Source organism: Taudactylus pleione, unplaced genomic scaffold (genome assembly GCF_031769625.1).
Source record: "Taudactylus pleione unplaced genomic scaffold, aTauple2 ptg000054l, whole genome shotgun sequence".
NCBI classification, from domain to species: Eukaryota; Metazoa; Chordata; class Amphibia; order Anura; family Myobatrachidae; genus Taudactylus; species Taudactylus pleione.
The window spans coordinates 11,088,193-11,105,492 of record NW_028284456.1 but is presented as its reverse complement, the minus strand read 5'-3'; the positions used below and the strand labels follow the sequence as shown (position 1 = coordinate 11,105,492).

General features: G+C 43.5%; 1 protein-coding gene across 1 annotated transcript in view; it reads right to left on the bottom strand.

Moving 5' to 3' along the window:
• Window positions 1–17,300, bottom strand: part of BMPER (BMP binding endothelial regulator) — a 292,874-nt gene that overhangs the window by 200,213 nt on the left and 75,361 nt on the right. Inside the window, exon 3 of the mRNA XM_088464418.1 lies at window positions 7,331–7,430. Within this exon, the coding sequence (XP_088320544.1) occupies window positions 7,331–7,430 (100 nt within the window). The remainder of the gene's footprint in view (window positions 1–7,330; window positions 7,431–17,300) is intronic.

Sequence of the window (17,300 nt, the reverse complement as noted above, 5' to 3'; positions counted from 1 at the left end):
TTTCAGGTAGAGATTTATAATTATAATATGCAATCCTATTAGCACCCTTACACTGTCTTCACAATCCATTGAGACATTAGAGTATTACGCCAAGCAGGGGCTGGCTGGCAACTTTTAGTTGCCAGCACATACAATCAAGTGGCCCGGGCGTTTCTACCCGCACATGGCAACTTACCACCTCTTTTTACCATTCTATCCCATGGTAACATTCTGGATTACAAGTCTAAAGGCCCCCATACATGGCACGATATAGGTGCTATAACGTGCCGTGTATGGGCACGATATCGTACCTGATATCGTGCTGCGCGCTCCCGCGGGGTCGTACATCGCATCCCCAGGTCTTCCTGCAGAACCATCTGATCTGGGATGCAATGTACGATCCGATTCAAATGGAGGAGGGGGGAGCCGGCATATCGTGCGGTCTGCGGGGACCGTACGATTGCCGGCAGTGACAGCACGATCCTTCTGCTGGCAGATCAGCAGTTGCACCACACGGTGCATCGCAACGTGTATGGCCACCTTAAAACTAGAGGCAGATTTACTCTATTGCACAGCCCAAAACAATCAGGATAAAATGAAGAAAAGTTTTTAAAAAACAAATTACTTATGCTGGGCATACACTCTACAATTATCTGTCAGATAGCTGTCAAATCTGTCTGGTGGGAAGGAAAATCTGGTCTGTTTTCTAGTGTTTGGGAGCAAATTTCTATTGTCATTTGCTCCCATGCATTACCAGGTTTTCACTCCAACCAGCCAGATTGGACAGATATCTGACAGATAATTGTAGAGTGTATGCCCAGCATATGACTGCATCTTTATAATCACCCAGAGACATAAAAATGAAGTATGCACAGCACGGGATGTAGTCAGGAAGCAATCGGTCACATACATACAATTACACACATACTGTACATACAGACACACTTATTCACAGTCACACGCATTCATACAGTCACACACTAATACACACTTAGTCACAAATTAATACACACACACACACACAGTCATACATAGTCACATACACACACATACATACTAGGGGTGAGCGGGTTCGGATTTCTGAAATCCGAACCCCCCCGAGCCCCCCCGATCCGAGTCCGATCCGAATCAGGCTCGACTTTTCCCGCCTGACTCGGATCTGAAATCGAGGCAAAACGTCATCATCCCGCCTTCCGAGTCTCGCGGGTTTTGGATCCTATATAAGGTACCCACGTCGGCGCCATTTTCTCACTCGGCTGTGGACAGTGAAGAGGGAGGGTGGGAGTTAGGGCTGTGTAGTGTAGTGTAGTGTAGTGCTGCTGTTGTCCACTACTTCAAAGTCCATAGGGGCTGGCTGTGTTGTGCTGTGCTGCTGTTGTTAATAGGGGCTGTGTCCACTACTTCAAAGTCCATAGGGGCTGGCTGGACTGTGTTGTGCAGTCAGTTCTCCATAGGGGCTGTGTCCACTCCAAAGTCCTGTGCAGTGTCCCAGTCCTAAAGAGGTGCTGTAGTGTTGTCCAGGGGGTGCTCTGTCCATCAGGGGTGCTCCCCCCAAGTGCTAAAAAAATAATATATTTTCTGTGTTTGTGAATTGTGTGCGCAGTAGCCGCACGTGCATCAACAAAGTAGTGCCAAGCGTGCGCCTGTGTCATAAGTAAAGGGCCGGCTGGCTTGACCGTTAAGGGTGCTGTAACCCCCGAAAGTACACTCCAGTCCAAACCAAAAAAAAAATTATTTTCTGTGTTTGTGAATTGTGTGCGCAGTAGCCGCACGTGCATCAACAAAGTAGTGCCAAGCGTGCGCCTGTTTCATAAGTAAAGGGCCGGCTGGCTTGACCGTTAAGGGTGCTGTAACCCCCGAAAGTACACTCCAGTCCAAACCAAAAAAAAAATTATTTTCTGTGTTTGTGAATTGTGTGCGCAGTAGCCGCACGTGCATCAACAAAGTAGTGCCAAGCGTGCGCCTGTGTCATAAGTAAAGGGCCGGCAGGCTTGACCGTTAAGGGTGCTGTAACCCCCGAAAGTACACTCCAGTCCAAACCAAAAAAAAAATTATTTTCTGTGTTTGTGAATTGTGTGCGCAGTAGCCGCATGTGTATCAACAAAGTAGTGCCAAACGTGCGCCTGTGTCATAAGTAAAGGGCCGGCTGGCTTGACCGTTAAAGGGTGCTGTAACCCCCAAAGTACACTCCAGTCCAAACCAAAAAAAAAATTATTTTCTGTGTTTGTGAATTGTGTGCGCAGTAGCCGCATGTGCATCAACAAAGTAGTGCCAAGCGTGCGCCTGTGTCATAAGTAAAGGGCCAGCTGGCTTGACCGTTAAAGGGTGCTGTAACCCCCAAAGTACACTCCAGTCCAAACCAAAAAAAAATTTATTTTCTGTGTTTGTGAATTGTGTGCGCAGTAGCCGCACGTGCATCAACAAAGTAGTGCCAAGCGTGCGCCTGTGTCATAAGTAAAGGGCCGGCTGGCTTGACCGTTAAAGGGTGCTGTAACCCCCGAAAGTACACTCCAGTCCAAACCAAAAAAAAAATTATTTTCTGTGTTTGTGAATTGTGTGCGCAGTAGCCGCACGTGCATCAACAAAGTAGTGCCAAGCGTGCGCCTGTGTCATAAGTAAAGGGCCGGCTGGCTTGACCGTTAAAGGGTGCTGTAACCCCCAAAGTACACTCCAGTCCAAACCGAAAAAAAATTATTTTCTGTGTTTGTGAATTGTGTGCGCAGTAGCCGCACGTGCATCAACAAAGTAGTGCCAAGTGTGCGCCTGTGTCATAAGTAAAGGGCCGGCTGGCTTGACCGTTAAAGGGTGCTGTAACCCCCGAAAGTACACTCCAGTCCAAACCAAAAAAAAAATTATTTTCTGTGTTTGTGAATTGTGTGCGCAGTAGCCGCACGTGCATCAACAAAGTAGTGCCAAGCGTGCGCCTGTGTCATAAGTAAAGGGCCGGCTGGCTTGACCGTTAAAGGGTTCTGTAACCCCCAAAGTACACTCCAAACCAAAAAAATATATATTTTCTGTGTTTGTGACTTGTGTGCACTGTGGCTGCACGTGCATCAACAAAGGAGCAGCGCCAAGCGTGCGCCTGTGTCCCATAAGTAAAGAGCCGGCTGGCTCATTTCTTAAAGGGTGGTGTAACCCACAAAGTGCACTACTCTCCAGCAAAAATAAAAAAATATTTTCTGTGTTTGTGTGCGCTTTAGCCGCACGTATATATATCAATATAACATAAATGGAGGACCAAACTTTCTCTGATAAAAATAAAATAGGGAAAGATCAAGAACCACTTCCTACTAGTGCTGTTGCTGCTGCTGGGAGTTGTTCATCATCCCAGAGAGGAAGTAGGAACATCACTACTTTTACTAAACAATTGACCCTCCAACAGTCCCTAGCGATGAGGATGAAGTACGACAGCAGTCATCCTGAAGCAAAACGTATAACTGAGGCCTTGACTGCTATGTTGGTGTTAGACGTGCGTCCGGTATCCGACATTAGTGCAGTGGGATTTAGACAATTGATGGAGGTAGTGTGTCCTCGGTTCCAAATCCCGTCTAGATTCCACCTGCATCCTCAAAGCAGCAGCGACAAGCGTGCGTCTGTCTGTTAAAGGGTGGTGACACCCTCAAAGTGTGCTACACAAACAATTAAAATATTGTTCTTTTTTTTTCTGTCTTTGTGAAATGTGTGGGCTGTAGCCGCACCTGCATCCTTAAAGCAGCAGCGACAAGCGTGCGTCTGTCTGTTAAAGGGTGGTGTAACTCTCAAAGTGCTCCAAAAAATAAAAAACTATTTTTTTTATGTGTTTGTGACTTGTGTGCGATGTAGCCGCACTTGCATCCTCAAAGCAGCAGCGACAAGCGTGCGTCTGTCTGTTAAAGGGTGGTGACACCCTCAAAGTGTGCTACACAAACAATAAAAATATTCTTCTTTTTTCTGTCTTTGTGAATTGTGTGGGCTGTAGCCACACCTGCATCCTTAAAGCAGCAGCGACAAGCGTGCGTCTGTCTGTTAAAGGGTGGTGACACCCTCAAAGTGTGCTACACAAACAATTAAAATATTGTTCTTTTTTTTTCGGTCTTTGTGAAATGTGTGGGCTGTAGCCGCACCTGCATCCTTAAAGCAGCAGCGACAAGCGTGCGTCTGTCTGTTAAAGGGTGGTGACACCCTCAAAGTGTGCTACACAAAGAATAAAAATATTCTTCTTCTTTTTTCTGTCTTTGTGAATTGTGTGGGCTGTAGCCGCACTTGCATCCTCAAAGCAGCAGCGACAAGCGTGCGTCTGTCTGTTAGAGGGTGGTGTAACCCTCAAAGTGTGCTCCACAAACAATAAAAATATTCTTTTTTTTTTTCTGTCTTTGTGAATTGTGTGGGCTGTAGCCGCACTTGAATCCTCAAAGCAGCAGCGACAAGCGTGCGTCTGTCTGTTAAAGGATTACATCGGTGACAGCATCCAAGTAGGCATGTCAGACAGTCCGTACCTGTACTGGCAGGAAAAAGAAGCAATTTGGAGGTCCCTGTACAAACTGGCTCTATTTTACCTGAGTTGCCCCCCCTCCAGTGTGTACTCCGAAAGAGTGTTTAGTGCAGCCGGGAACCTTGTTAGCGAAAGGCGTAGGAGGTTGCTTCCACAAAATGTGGAGAAGATGATGTTCATAAAATGAATGATCAACTCTTCCAGGGAGACCAGCCTCCAGAACGTACAGAGGGACCTGTGGTTCCAGCAGGGACGAATTAATACTCTGTGAGGATGAGGATGTACATAACACTGAAGAGGGTGAGGAATCTGTGGATGAGGAGGATGAGGACGACTTCTTGCCTCCGTAGAGCCAGTTTGTGCAGGGACAGATTAATTGCCAGCTTGTTTTGTGGGGGCCCAAACGAACCAATCATTTCAGCCACAGTTGTGTGGCAGAGCCTGGCGCTGAAATGATTGGTTTGTTAAAGTGTGCATGTCCTGTTTATACAACATAAGGGTGGGTGGGAGGGCCCAAGGACAATTCCATCTTGCACCTCTTTTTTTTCTTTGCATTATGTACAGTTTGGGGCCTAGTTTTTCAATGCCATCCTGTCTGCCACTGCAGTTTCACGCCTAGATGGGTCACGTGTTTGTGCCGCCCACTCGTGTCGCTTAGCATAGTCATCCAGCTACCTCGGTGCAACCTTTTGGACATAAAAACACTATTGTGAGGTGTGAGGTATTCAGAATAGACTGGAAATGAGTGGAAATTAAGGTTATTGAGGTTAATAATAGCATAGGAGCAGAAAAACCTACAAATTCTGTGATTTTAGCTGTTTTTATGCTTTTTTTCAAAAAAATACAGATCCAAAACACAAAACCCAGAACCCAAAACACGGAAGGGTGGTTTTGGCAAAACCAATCCAGATCCAAAACACGAAGAAAGATCCAGATCCAAAACCAAAACACAAAACACGAAAAGTGGCCGGTGCACACCCCTAATACATACATAGTTACACACATACATACAGACACACTTATTCACAGTCATACATAGTCACATACATACACACACATACATACATAGTTACACACATACATACAGACACACTTATTCACAGTCACACACCAATACACACACACACAGTCATACATAGTCACATACACACACATACATACATAGTTACTCACATACATACAGACACACTTATTCACAGTCACACACCAATACACACACACTCAGTCATACATAGTCACATACACACACATACATACATAGTTACACACATACATACAGACACACTTATTCACAGTCACACACCAATACACACATACATAGTTACACAATAATACACACATTCAGTCACACACTGATACACACATACATGGTTAAAAATTAATGTCACATACACACACACATTCATAGAGTCAGACACACATAGTCACAGACATACATACACACACTTATACAAACAGACATACACACAGTTACACATATATAAACACAACACATACATACAGATACACATATATACACACAGATACATGAATACAGAGACGCATACATACACACTTATACACACAAATACATACACAGTCACAGAACCCCCCTCCCCTTCCTCTCTATCACCTTACAGCCAAGCAGGGTACAGCATACTCACTTTACTGTCTCCTCCATCACCTCCTCTCTCCCTTCATGAAGCTGGCCTCTGACTGCCGTGTAGCCCTGCCCCCTGCCCCGCCTCCACCTCCCTGTTAGCCTTCTTCGAACTGCACTGTGACTGCAATTATCAATGGCCGGGGGATCCGCTGCGAGGGGGGGGGCCAGGGTGATGACGTGCACTCAGCACAGGGAACAGGAGGCGGAGCAAGAGGTAGGACATCCGATGGAGCAGAGGACCAGCCCCAGCCGAAGGCCTTCCACAGCCTGCTATGTATATGCAGAGCACGGCTGCGGGCGGCCTTGGACCACTAAAATTTTACCGGCCCGAGGGGCACATGGCACCCTGCCCCCCGGCCCAGCCCGCCTCTGACGCCAAGCATGTTTCATCCTATTATGTGCCTTGAGTAATACTCTATTCATTTCATCAGAAATATTCAATACATTTTGCTCACAAGGCCTTTATATATTCATATGTTCATATGTTACTAAATCAGTGTTATCTGTGTAATTAGGGGCCGAAATCATACAAAGGTGCATCAATATGCATAAACTCCATGGAAAAAAATAAGACCTCCGCAGATATCCATGGCCTATATAAAAGGACTGACCTGTGGCCTATTGGTTATATTGTATCATCGACCTTCCCAGTGATTTCTAATACCCATACATTAAGGGTACATTATCCCATGTAGTGTTATCAATACACTGAGCAAGCTGATTTCATAGCATTAGGGAGGGGGGATAAGTGTTTGGGGGGTACAGTCAGAATTTTATTAAAGCAGGTGTGTGTCATTTAATTTCTTGTTACCATTAAACTGTTTAGTCTTCCCACTATTCATCTCTCTGGCAACACATACTGTACACTAGCTCTGTACCCTACTGCATGTGTAACCACTCTCCACCATATTGCATACTTACCTACTCTTAGTTTCCCCTGATGGGGGCGGAGCCTAATTACATAGGAACCCTTCCCCCCGAAGTGCCCAGCTGTGTCTCCTCTCCGGGCATCTCTCAGAGAGGAGATATATAAGTCGGTAACTATCTAATTTGTCCCCAATCCGTCTGTTATTGACTATCTAGTTTTCTCCCCTATCAATTGACTTGCCTGCATCCCATCCGAAGATATGTGCCCTGCAGACGCCTGGACATCACAGAGCTCGTTGTCACAGTATATACTTTATAGCAACTACTTCACTCGGAAACAGGAAGGAAACACTGGAAATAAATAACTGCACCTTTACAGCGTTCACAGCAAGCGCCTCTCTGCTTAATGACCAGAGCACAGTCCTTGGAAACCACTGGACACGTCTCTCTCTTGCAGGTCACTTCTTTGTTCTACAATGATATGAAAAGACCAAGGGAAAACTTAACATTTGTATATTAGCAATAAATACATTATTGAGAATATGCCTGTTATATTTATAAAACTACCTATATCAAGTGGAATAAAAATACAAACCTCAAGGCAATATAATACAGTAATTGTGCAGAATTATTAAAATCTGCTCCAAACAGCACATCTACATTACAATAGGATACGTGATATTAAATGATGGGTTGGGAACCTAAATATGGATCCATCATGGGATCCATTGGTAACTTGACTCAGTCGTCCAGCCAGCACAATTTGTCCCTTGTCAAAGTCATTCAGATCATTATGCTTGTCCATTTTTCCTGCTTCCAACACATCAACTTCAAAAATGTTCATTGGCTGCCTAATACATCCCACCCCTTGTCAGGTGTCATTGTCACAAGATAATCAATGTTATTCACTTTACCTGTCAGTGGTTTAAACATTAGGGCTGATAGGTGGATGGCACATTAAGGGGCCTATCCATTACACAACTTTTGAAACAATCCGACCAAAACCTCCTGGTTTTGGTCGGATCGTTCCAAAAGTTGTGTAATGGATAGCGGCAAGGACCAGCGATGCCGACCCTGACTATCTACGGAACATGCTGGTTATCCTGATGACGATCGTCAGGTTCCCCATGTTCCGAGATAGGAGGTCGGGATCCTGTACTGAAAGATGTTCAGTTTTTCAGGTCGCCTAATGGATAGGCCGCTTTAATCTGTATTATAAATACAGTATTTTTATCCCCATTCAATTACAAATTGCCTGACTACAATTGCTATGAAGACATGTTATGTTTACTATGCATCACATCTCTTTCTCTGGTACAGGGCCCCTGTGCTGCTTGGCCCCATAAGCATTGCATTGACTCCTAAGACTATGGGAATGCCCTTGAGCACAGCTTATAAGAAACAGTGGTGGGTACCTAGCTATGATCCTCCCTCACATCTATTATGTACTTCCAACTATAAAGTAATTAAAAGGAAATATGTTTTCAATTAGTAAGTGAACAATGGGTTGCAAAGCTGATTCACAAATTAAATTTAGGACATGGCTTAAAAGGTTAACAACCCCATAATTACAAAGCTTCTAGTTGCACAAACCTTTTAAGTTGATCAATCTATTTTACTCTTAGCGGAACTCAACTGAAATAATTCTGATGCATTACCTAGTCTTATACACTCTTGTACATAACTCTTTCATTTGGGTGTGGTATAACAGATCTACATGGAAAAGGTTCACAATGTTTACATCAGTGAAACCCAACCTCGGTCCTTAAGGCACACTAATAGTCCTGGTTTTAGTGATATCCATGATTGTGCACAGATGGTTAAATCAAAATAACTGAGGCACTAATTAAGTCACTTGTGCTCAAATATGGCTATCCCTAAAACCTGGACTGTTAGTGTGCCTTGAGGACCATGGTTGGGAACCCCTGGTTTAGATAGACACCAGATGTTAGTCAATAGGTCGACAGAGACAAAAGGTCGACAGGGACATAAGGTTGATACACTAAAGGTCGACATGGAAGAAGGTCGACATGTACAAATGATCGACAGGGTCAGAAGACCGACATGAAAATGGTCAACATGAAAATGGTCAACAAGTGATTATTTTTTTTAACCCTAATCTTCACCTTAACCCTCCCCTTTCTGCCTAACCCTAACACTCCCTCCTGGTGCCTGACCCTAACCGTCCTTCTAATATCTAACCCCCTGGTAAGTGCCTATCCCTCCCTACTGGTGCCTAACTGAAACCGCCGGGATAAGTGCCTAACCCTAACCATTGGGATAAGTGCCTAAGCCTATCCCTGAAAAAAAAGTGTTGACCATTTCCACGTTGACATATTGACCCTGTCGACCATTTGTGCCTGTCGACCTTCTTCCATGTTGACCTTTAGTGTGTCGACCTTTTGTCCATGTCGTCCTATAGTCTGTCTAACATCTGGGGTAAATTTACTAAGATTCATGGTCGAGACTGCAATCTTGGGTGTTTAGGCATTTTTTCAACTCGCAAATTTACTAAAGACAAACTCGGGAGCAATTTCTCTATTTACACTGAAAAACTCTAGTGAGAATGCAAGCTCGATTGAATACACCATCGCCCAAAGTTGAAAGTACTTTCAATGAAATATACAACTCTGAAATTTACCAAGAATCGTGATTACAATAATGGGGTTAATTGTAGCAAACTCCGACCTAAATAGAAATTTCAATTAGACCACCTCCTGAGCTGCAAGTTTGGCAGAAACATACACAGATCAGTGTGATTTGTGTATGTTTTTGCATGTAAACTACCTAAAGTATTAATTAAAAAAAAATTGACATGAGGCCCCCCAAAAAAGCATAACCAGTCCCAGGCACCTCAGCCAGTCCTGGTTCCTAAAAATACGGGGGGGGGGGAATGAGTAGAGTTGAGCTAATCCTGGTTTTAAAAAAAAAGGGAAAAATATTGTATAGGATTCCCCCTATTTTTAAAACCAGCACTGGGCTCAAATCCGGCCGGGGTGTAATGCCGGCCAAAGAATTATCAGCCCAAGCCGGTCAGCCCAAGCTCAGGATCTCCGGGGAGGTGGGGATACCCTCAATATAGGGGACCCCCTCTTCTGAGCCACCGAGGCTTAAGCTAAAGCCAAGGGCTCTTTCCCGCACCCCTGACCATTGGGCGCAGGGGTAATAGTGTGGAAAATAGGATTAAAGTATTGTTTTTTATAGTGGAACTACAGGTGCCAGCATGCCTTCCCTTTGCCATTTGTGGAACTACAAGTGCCAGCAGATGCCGGCACCCGTACCCCCACTGTAAAAAAAAATACACACACACCGTAGTAAGTAAAATTTTATTTAAAAGTGTAATCAAGCAAAGTAGTTTTGTTATTTCCAGTTGTTTTATTTATGCAAATAAGATGCACATTTTGAGCAAAAAACACCACTCCAACTTTCCCCCTACACTAGTTGGAATAACCGTTTTTGGAAGTTTTTCAGCATGTCGTAGCTAACAGACGATATTCATTTGCTCCCACACACTAGACGATTTTCTTTCCAACTAGTCAACTGGTTGGCTGGTTGGAACGATATTGTCCTGTTGTATGGCCAGCTTAACAATTTAAGGCCAACTCCTGTATTCGTAGAAACATTTCTATTGTTTTCCTAAATTATTGGTCATTTGTGTCCCTTTTGTGTTTTTGAAGTATTATATTACAGTGATTGAAGAGTGACTTAAAATTAGGGATGTGCAGGCTCGGATAGGTTCGAGTTTGCACGTGGAGTTCGGATTTTTCCCTCCAAAAAAACGGAACTCAGAACGAGGCAAAACGTCATCTTACATGGACGAACATCATCATTCCTGGACAAAAGACCAGGAATGATGATGTTCGTCCATGTAAGATGACGTTTTGCCTCGTTCTGAGTTCCGTTTTTTTGGAGGGAAAAATCCGAACTCCACGTGCAAACTCGAACCTATCCGAGCCTGCACATCCCTACTTAAAATGCACTTTTTCTTCAATAATTAAACTGGAAGATGCAAAAAAGGAGAAGACTTGAACTGAAAAGTTATTCTGCAGGAAGAAAAAGCCTTTCTACAATATAGCCACGGAATATGGCTGTGCAGGCACCCACTCCACTACTTTAACTAAAATATAATCTCATCCCACAATTCAAAATATTGTTTTTGCCAGCAGGAGCAAAAGTGGTGACAAAGAAGAATAAGGAGGGTATAGTAGGTAGTCCAGTGGCGGCTCCAAAGGTGCGGCTACAGCGCAGTCCAAATTTCAAATAGGGGAGCCACACCAACTGCCAATGAGTCCCGGCCAGTAATGTTTGGCAGCGTTTGGGGTGGCAGTTGGCATGGCTCTCCTATTTGAATTTTGGACTGTGCTGCAACTCCACCTCTGGAGCCACAACTTGTAGGTACTAATTATCTGGGCCTTGCTGGAGGTCTGAGCTTGCCAGGAAGATATAACCACAACCTAAGATTGCACGGTCACATCCCGTCACAGTACCACGGATACAAGTTCTCGATGCAGATTGTAGCTAGGCCCTCTACTAGTACTTGGGCCTAATCAATCAACAACCCAGTGTACAAGCTAGCACTTTCTTTATAAAATGGGTGGGCAAGGGCCGTATCCCCAGAGTCATTTTGCTGAAATTATCATATTGCCGATGATGTGATTTGCCGTGACACGCCTCCTCCTGGACTTTTCTCTCCGCACAGAGGGACTTGCCAATGCTGGCAAGAATCAGATGTGCTCATGAACTTCATCTATACTCAGCAAAGAATTCCAATGGCAGATATTACTTTGAATTTTTATGGTTTATAAATCATTATAGGAAAAAAGGGTGTATTGTGTTCTGTGGTCCTTTTAAATAAACCACTCCTGGACATCATATGGACCACATAGTTATATAGCATAATTTACTAATTTTTTCATAAAATTGTTTTGCTATATATTTTTTTATTTTTCCATCAAAGAAAATAAGAATAATAAGGTATATACACATTTTCATAATTGGGAACCACAAGCAGGAACTATACATCTAACATGTCACTTATTAATGCACCTAAAGTCAACATGATTTTTATAAAGTGTTCATCCTCTTCCCTTTTCTGTTATCATGGCACTGTAATTCATTTTTATAAGTGACAACTAGAAATAAGTGAGGAATTACATTAGAAGTAGAACAGCACAGAAGTGGAAACAGTGACATCTCACATGGGAACTGCAAGAGTTTATTATTTCAGCCGCCTAATTCAATCCTCCTTAGCCTTGCAAAGGGAAATGAAGTTCCGCTCTTTCAAGGAAATGTACGATTCATTAACAACCAGAAGACACTTAAATGTATAGACTTCTATGTCTAACAGCACTCTCAGTTACATTTACACACACTACAAACAAGGTGATATGGTTTTCTTTTTTTTATTCAGTGGTTTTTGTTAAAATGTTAAAGGTTTTTTACAGCAATTTATATTCAACATTAACAACTCTCTCATGCATAGGTGCTACGGAATCGGTATGAAATCCCGACACTCGGGATGCCTGCTGTCAATATACCGACAGTGGCATCCCGATGCTCAAGATCCCGACAAGGGTCAAGTAAGTATGTTAACAGTCCCCCCTTCTCCCCCTAACCCTCTGTTCCTACATCCTTACACCAGGGCTTAAAGTGATCCTGGAGAGGTGGTGGAACTCATCTCTCCCACTGCATACTCCCCACCCCCTCGCCACGCTAGTCTGACAGGCCAAAACAAGTGTGAAAACTGTTCTTAACACAAACACACACACACACAATGTTATGTATAGGAAACGGTGAATGCCTGGGGGCCAACTAGGCACTATATCATCAGTGTTATTTTGCTGCCGTGCCTATGAGTTTTTTTATGGGGTCTCCATAAACTAGTCTATGTCACTTGGATGTTTTTTGCCACCACTATGTATTGCCTTTGCTTGATGCTTTCCTTACTTATATGCTGGATTGTCTGCAATAAAGGACCTCTGAAGAAATTGAGCCTCCCTATGTAGACAGTGAGTGGCCCTCTGTGGGACTTCTGTGCAAGGACTTGATGGAGGTGGAACTAGTTCTACCTATCAATAGAGGTGACGGAAATCAGTTCCACCCCATTCCTGCCCACTTTAACCCCTGCCTAACACTGACCCTCCCCACCCGCCACCCTAACTCTCCCCGTTAATGCCTAAACATAGCCCTCCGCCCTTGGTGCCTAAACCTAACCCTCCCCCCTTAGTGACTAACCCTCTCCCCCCTAGTGATGCCTAACCCTAACCCACCCCTGGGGATACCTAACCCTAACCTCCCCTAGCCTAACCCTAACCCCTCTTGTAACGCCTAAGCCTAACCCCCACCCCGGATAAGACCTAACAGGCCCCGCTATACTTACGATCGGCATCCTGGCCGTCGGGATTCAGTCAGTTAACTACATCCCGCTGCTACAATTATTGTAAATATCAAATTAATTCTCGTCACTTTTGTATATATCATTGTACGGTATAGTACAAATAACAAAGTTTGCATGTTATTTATTTAATAGTTGGTTACAGTATTTGGAAAGTTTGACATTGCAGAACTGCAAACTGACATACAAACATTTTAAAACTTTTGAGGTCAAATTGTCATCACATATTGTGTTATGATATCAGGGTCACCATCATTATCAGGGGCCTGCAGGTAAATACACCAAGGCATATCCTCCTACCGTCTGATAATGTAGTGAGTTATTTCAATTGGCCCAAATTCTTTTATAATGTAATCTACAATTATTTTTAGTATTAGTTAATATATTAAGTCCCACGGTTTAATTTGCTATGTATATACAATCCTGGATATCAGGGCCTGTTGAAGCCATTCAGGCCCTAGCAATTATCACTCTAGATAAGACCAGAACAGCAGAATCATATAACTTTGTACCTGTATTGTTTCTGTCTTGTAGATAGCCCAAAAAAAACAAGTAACTGTGGAAGAAAAGGAAAGTTATACACAAGTCCTCTCAAAACCAGGTTGGTTTTGCCTTTAAAGTAATTGCTGCTTTAAATCTAGTGACTATTTTGCCAGCATAATACTGGCTCCTGTAAATTGCAGGCTATTACATTTGGTCCCTAGTCTACAGATACCCAAATTCTCCTATAAAGTTAAAGTTTTCAACATGGAACCAGAATATAATTGACCCATAAAAGGACCTCTTAATTGTACCAGAGCTGAATGGGTCTGAACTAATGCCTCTCATGAACTTATGTACCTTGCACCAAATTTGTACTGCTTGGAAAAGTAGAGGGAAAGATTTCTTAGAGGGCTAAAATGAATCTTTAATGTAGTTTGTAATGGAGTGAGACTCTTCCCCTCTCTCTGGGCCAGATTCAGCATGGATCGCAATTGCAACAGCGCACATAGTTTGGCCGATGGTGCGTACTGTGCATGCGTAGGCACCACAGTGCGCAGGACAGCATTGTGAACGCTCTGCGATCAAGCATGCAGATAGAAAGCCATTGTAGAGTGAGTGATGGAACGTCAGCATTTGGGGGTGGTGATGGCTGACTGGGCGGAGAAACGCAGGTGTCTGTCCGTTTGAACGCCTTTGCGTTCAAACGGACAGATGTGCATATATGGGCGTGCATATATTAGCCAGTACTATGGCATTCACAGCTTGAGTAATCACTGCGTGCGACGAGACTTGCAATTTCTGAGACAGGTCAGACATGCTGTAATTCTGCGTGAAGGACCGATGTTACTCAATGTTACTGAAGTATACACAGGACTGTGAGGTCTTACTAATGTGAGAAAGCGGTAGTGTACGTCTCTATGCTGGCTGAGCGGTTGCAAACATTAGCATATTTTCACAGCAGAACTGCGTGCGTAATCGCATCTGTGATCGCAATAGTGATCCGAGCTGAATCAGGCCCTCTGTACCAACTCCCACTAAAGATTATGATGTCTTGGATCCGATACCCAGTACGTTAAGTTGTGGAGCATAATAAGGGAATTCAGGTTGGACAAGACCAGGCCTCCCAGCTCTCCGGGTCTGCAAATGGTGCTCAGGTTTATTTTAGCCCTTTTCTCCTCAAAATTAACAATAAAATATATTGATCACATTTCCTAAAAATTTAGTTCGGTATGAACAACTGAGCCTACTGAAATAAATATAGAAATTGGGCTGAAAAACCATTTTCACAAAATTTACTCTAAACATCACCATTAGAAGTAATTAAGTATGGACGCTATTTTTGTGGATTTTAAATAATTTGAGGTTGAACATTCACAGCTACATTCTCAGAACAATTAGTCAACATCCAATTGCTTAAGTGCTTAAATTTGATAGTCCATTTAGCGAGTTTGAAGATGAAGCAAATCAGGGATATTCCCATTAATTGGGAAAATATTTGATTTGTCCCAGTTAATAGTGAGGCCAGGGTACCTGCCAAAACTATTGAAAAAATTGAACAAACTAGGCAAGGAACCCCAGGTATCACAGAGAGGAATAGCAAAATGTCTTCTGCATATAAAGCAGTTTTGTCTTCCCGATGTGGTGTTTGTGCGCATATATATGGCTTGCAATCTCTAATCACAAAAGCGAAGGCTTTATGGCCAATGCAAACAAGGGCACCCTTGCCATGTACCTCTACTCAACTGAAAATATTACTTAACTTGGAGATGGGGAACTATGCTAAATGCAGTCTCCCTAATGCCATACTGTCGAATAATTATTAGACCTTTAGAAAATTAACTAAGTAATGGAAACAAACTATTGATCTACTGCATATAAATGTCGGGATTGGTCTTCGCTTAATACTAGATGTCACACTAAGGCTTTTGCTGAATTTTCCTCCCGGTGACTTCAGTCTGAGCTTTTCCCAATTTTAACAGTAGTTGTTATTATTGCAAAACAGGCAATTCTTGAATTTTGGATTTGTAAAGTCCCACCTACCCTGACTTTAGATAAGCAGTTACCTCTGGAAGTAGTCGTGTGACCACTTTCAAATTTGAGGTCAGAAGGCTCCATAAAAAATGAGGAGATTATATTGGCATTCTCCGTCATCACTTAATCCAACATTTAAAAGATATCTGAACATAGGGAATGGTTCTTGCTGCGGCTGGTTACTTAAAGTATCTCCCCCACAATTAATTTGATGATTAGATAATTCAATGTTTTAACAAATTTTGGCTTTCAACTTAGGACCTTTTTGTTCCTCTAACTTCTAGGTATTACTTGGCGCTTGCACCTCTCTTCCTGCTGGCCTACTCTATTTCCCTACCCATCACATTGCCACATATTAGGGTGACATTATTGACAGTAGCTCAATATTGCTAGTTCCTTTCTTATCCTTTTTTACCCCCCTTTGTTTCTTACTTCCTATGTACAGTATATGCTATAACTGTTTCTTTTTCATGATTATTGTCAGTTACATTGGGCCTGATTCAGACCCACTCGCGAGCGGCTGTCCGCTCGCAAGTGGGTCGATGTTCTGGACTGAGCATGCGCACGACGGAGGGAGCTCCGTCGTGCGCATGCGCCAGACGCGACGAGCGAAGGAAAGTCCTTCGCTCATTGTGTCCGATCAAAGGGGGCGTGCTGTCAATGTTGATTGACAGCACGCCCCCTTTGGTAGGCGTGCCGGGGGCGTGCCTCCCTGACGGGGGCGTTCCCACGGGAACGCCTCCCGTCAAAAGCCGGCCCACTGACATCACTAGTGATGTCAGTGGGAGTGATTTTGGCTCTGATAGAGCCAAAATCACTCCGGAGCTTGCGGTTGAAAACCTCAACCGCAGGCTCCGGCTCGCAATTTCGATGGTCGCGATGGTCTCGACCATCGCGGCCATCAAAATGCACGCTCGTATAGCCTGTGGGTGGTGACCCACAGCTATATGAGCGTCCAGAAGGACGCTCCATTTTCATGGAGGCCGGCCCTCATTCAGAGCGTGCGCTCTGCTCAGAGCATACGGCTCTGAATGAGGGCCATTGTCTCTTATTCCTATATAAAATACTTGTATTTCATTATAAAAATGTTAAAAAACAATGTTGTATACTCGTACATATTTTCTGACAGTTTTGTATTGTTTCCTCTATATTCTTTGTGTACAATAAAACTGCTAAACAAATGATCCATTAACATGAACATTAGGTTTTCAAGTGGAATACAGTATAGGAGATTAGCCCATATAACAAACACATGACCTAGGGTCTGATTCAGAGATGTACACTAACCCGATGGTTTTATCACATATCTCTGATTGTCGGAGGCCTGCACATGCACAAGATGTGTACTGCATATATGCAGCACTCCATCTGCAAGTCCGCTCACAGTGTCTAACAGCCATAGCCTAAATGACAGGCTTTGGGGGGGGGCGGAC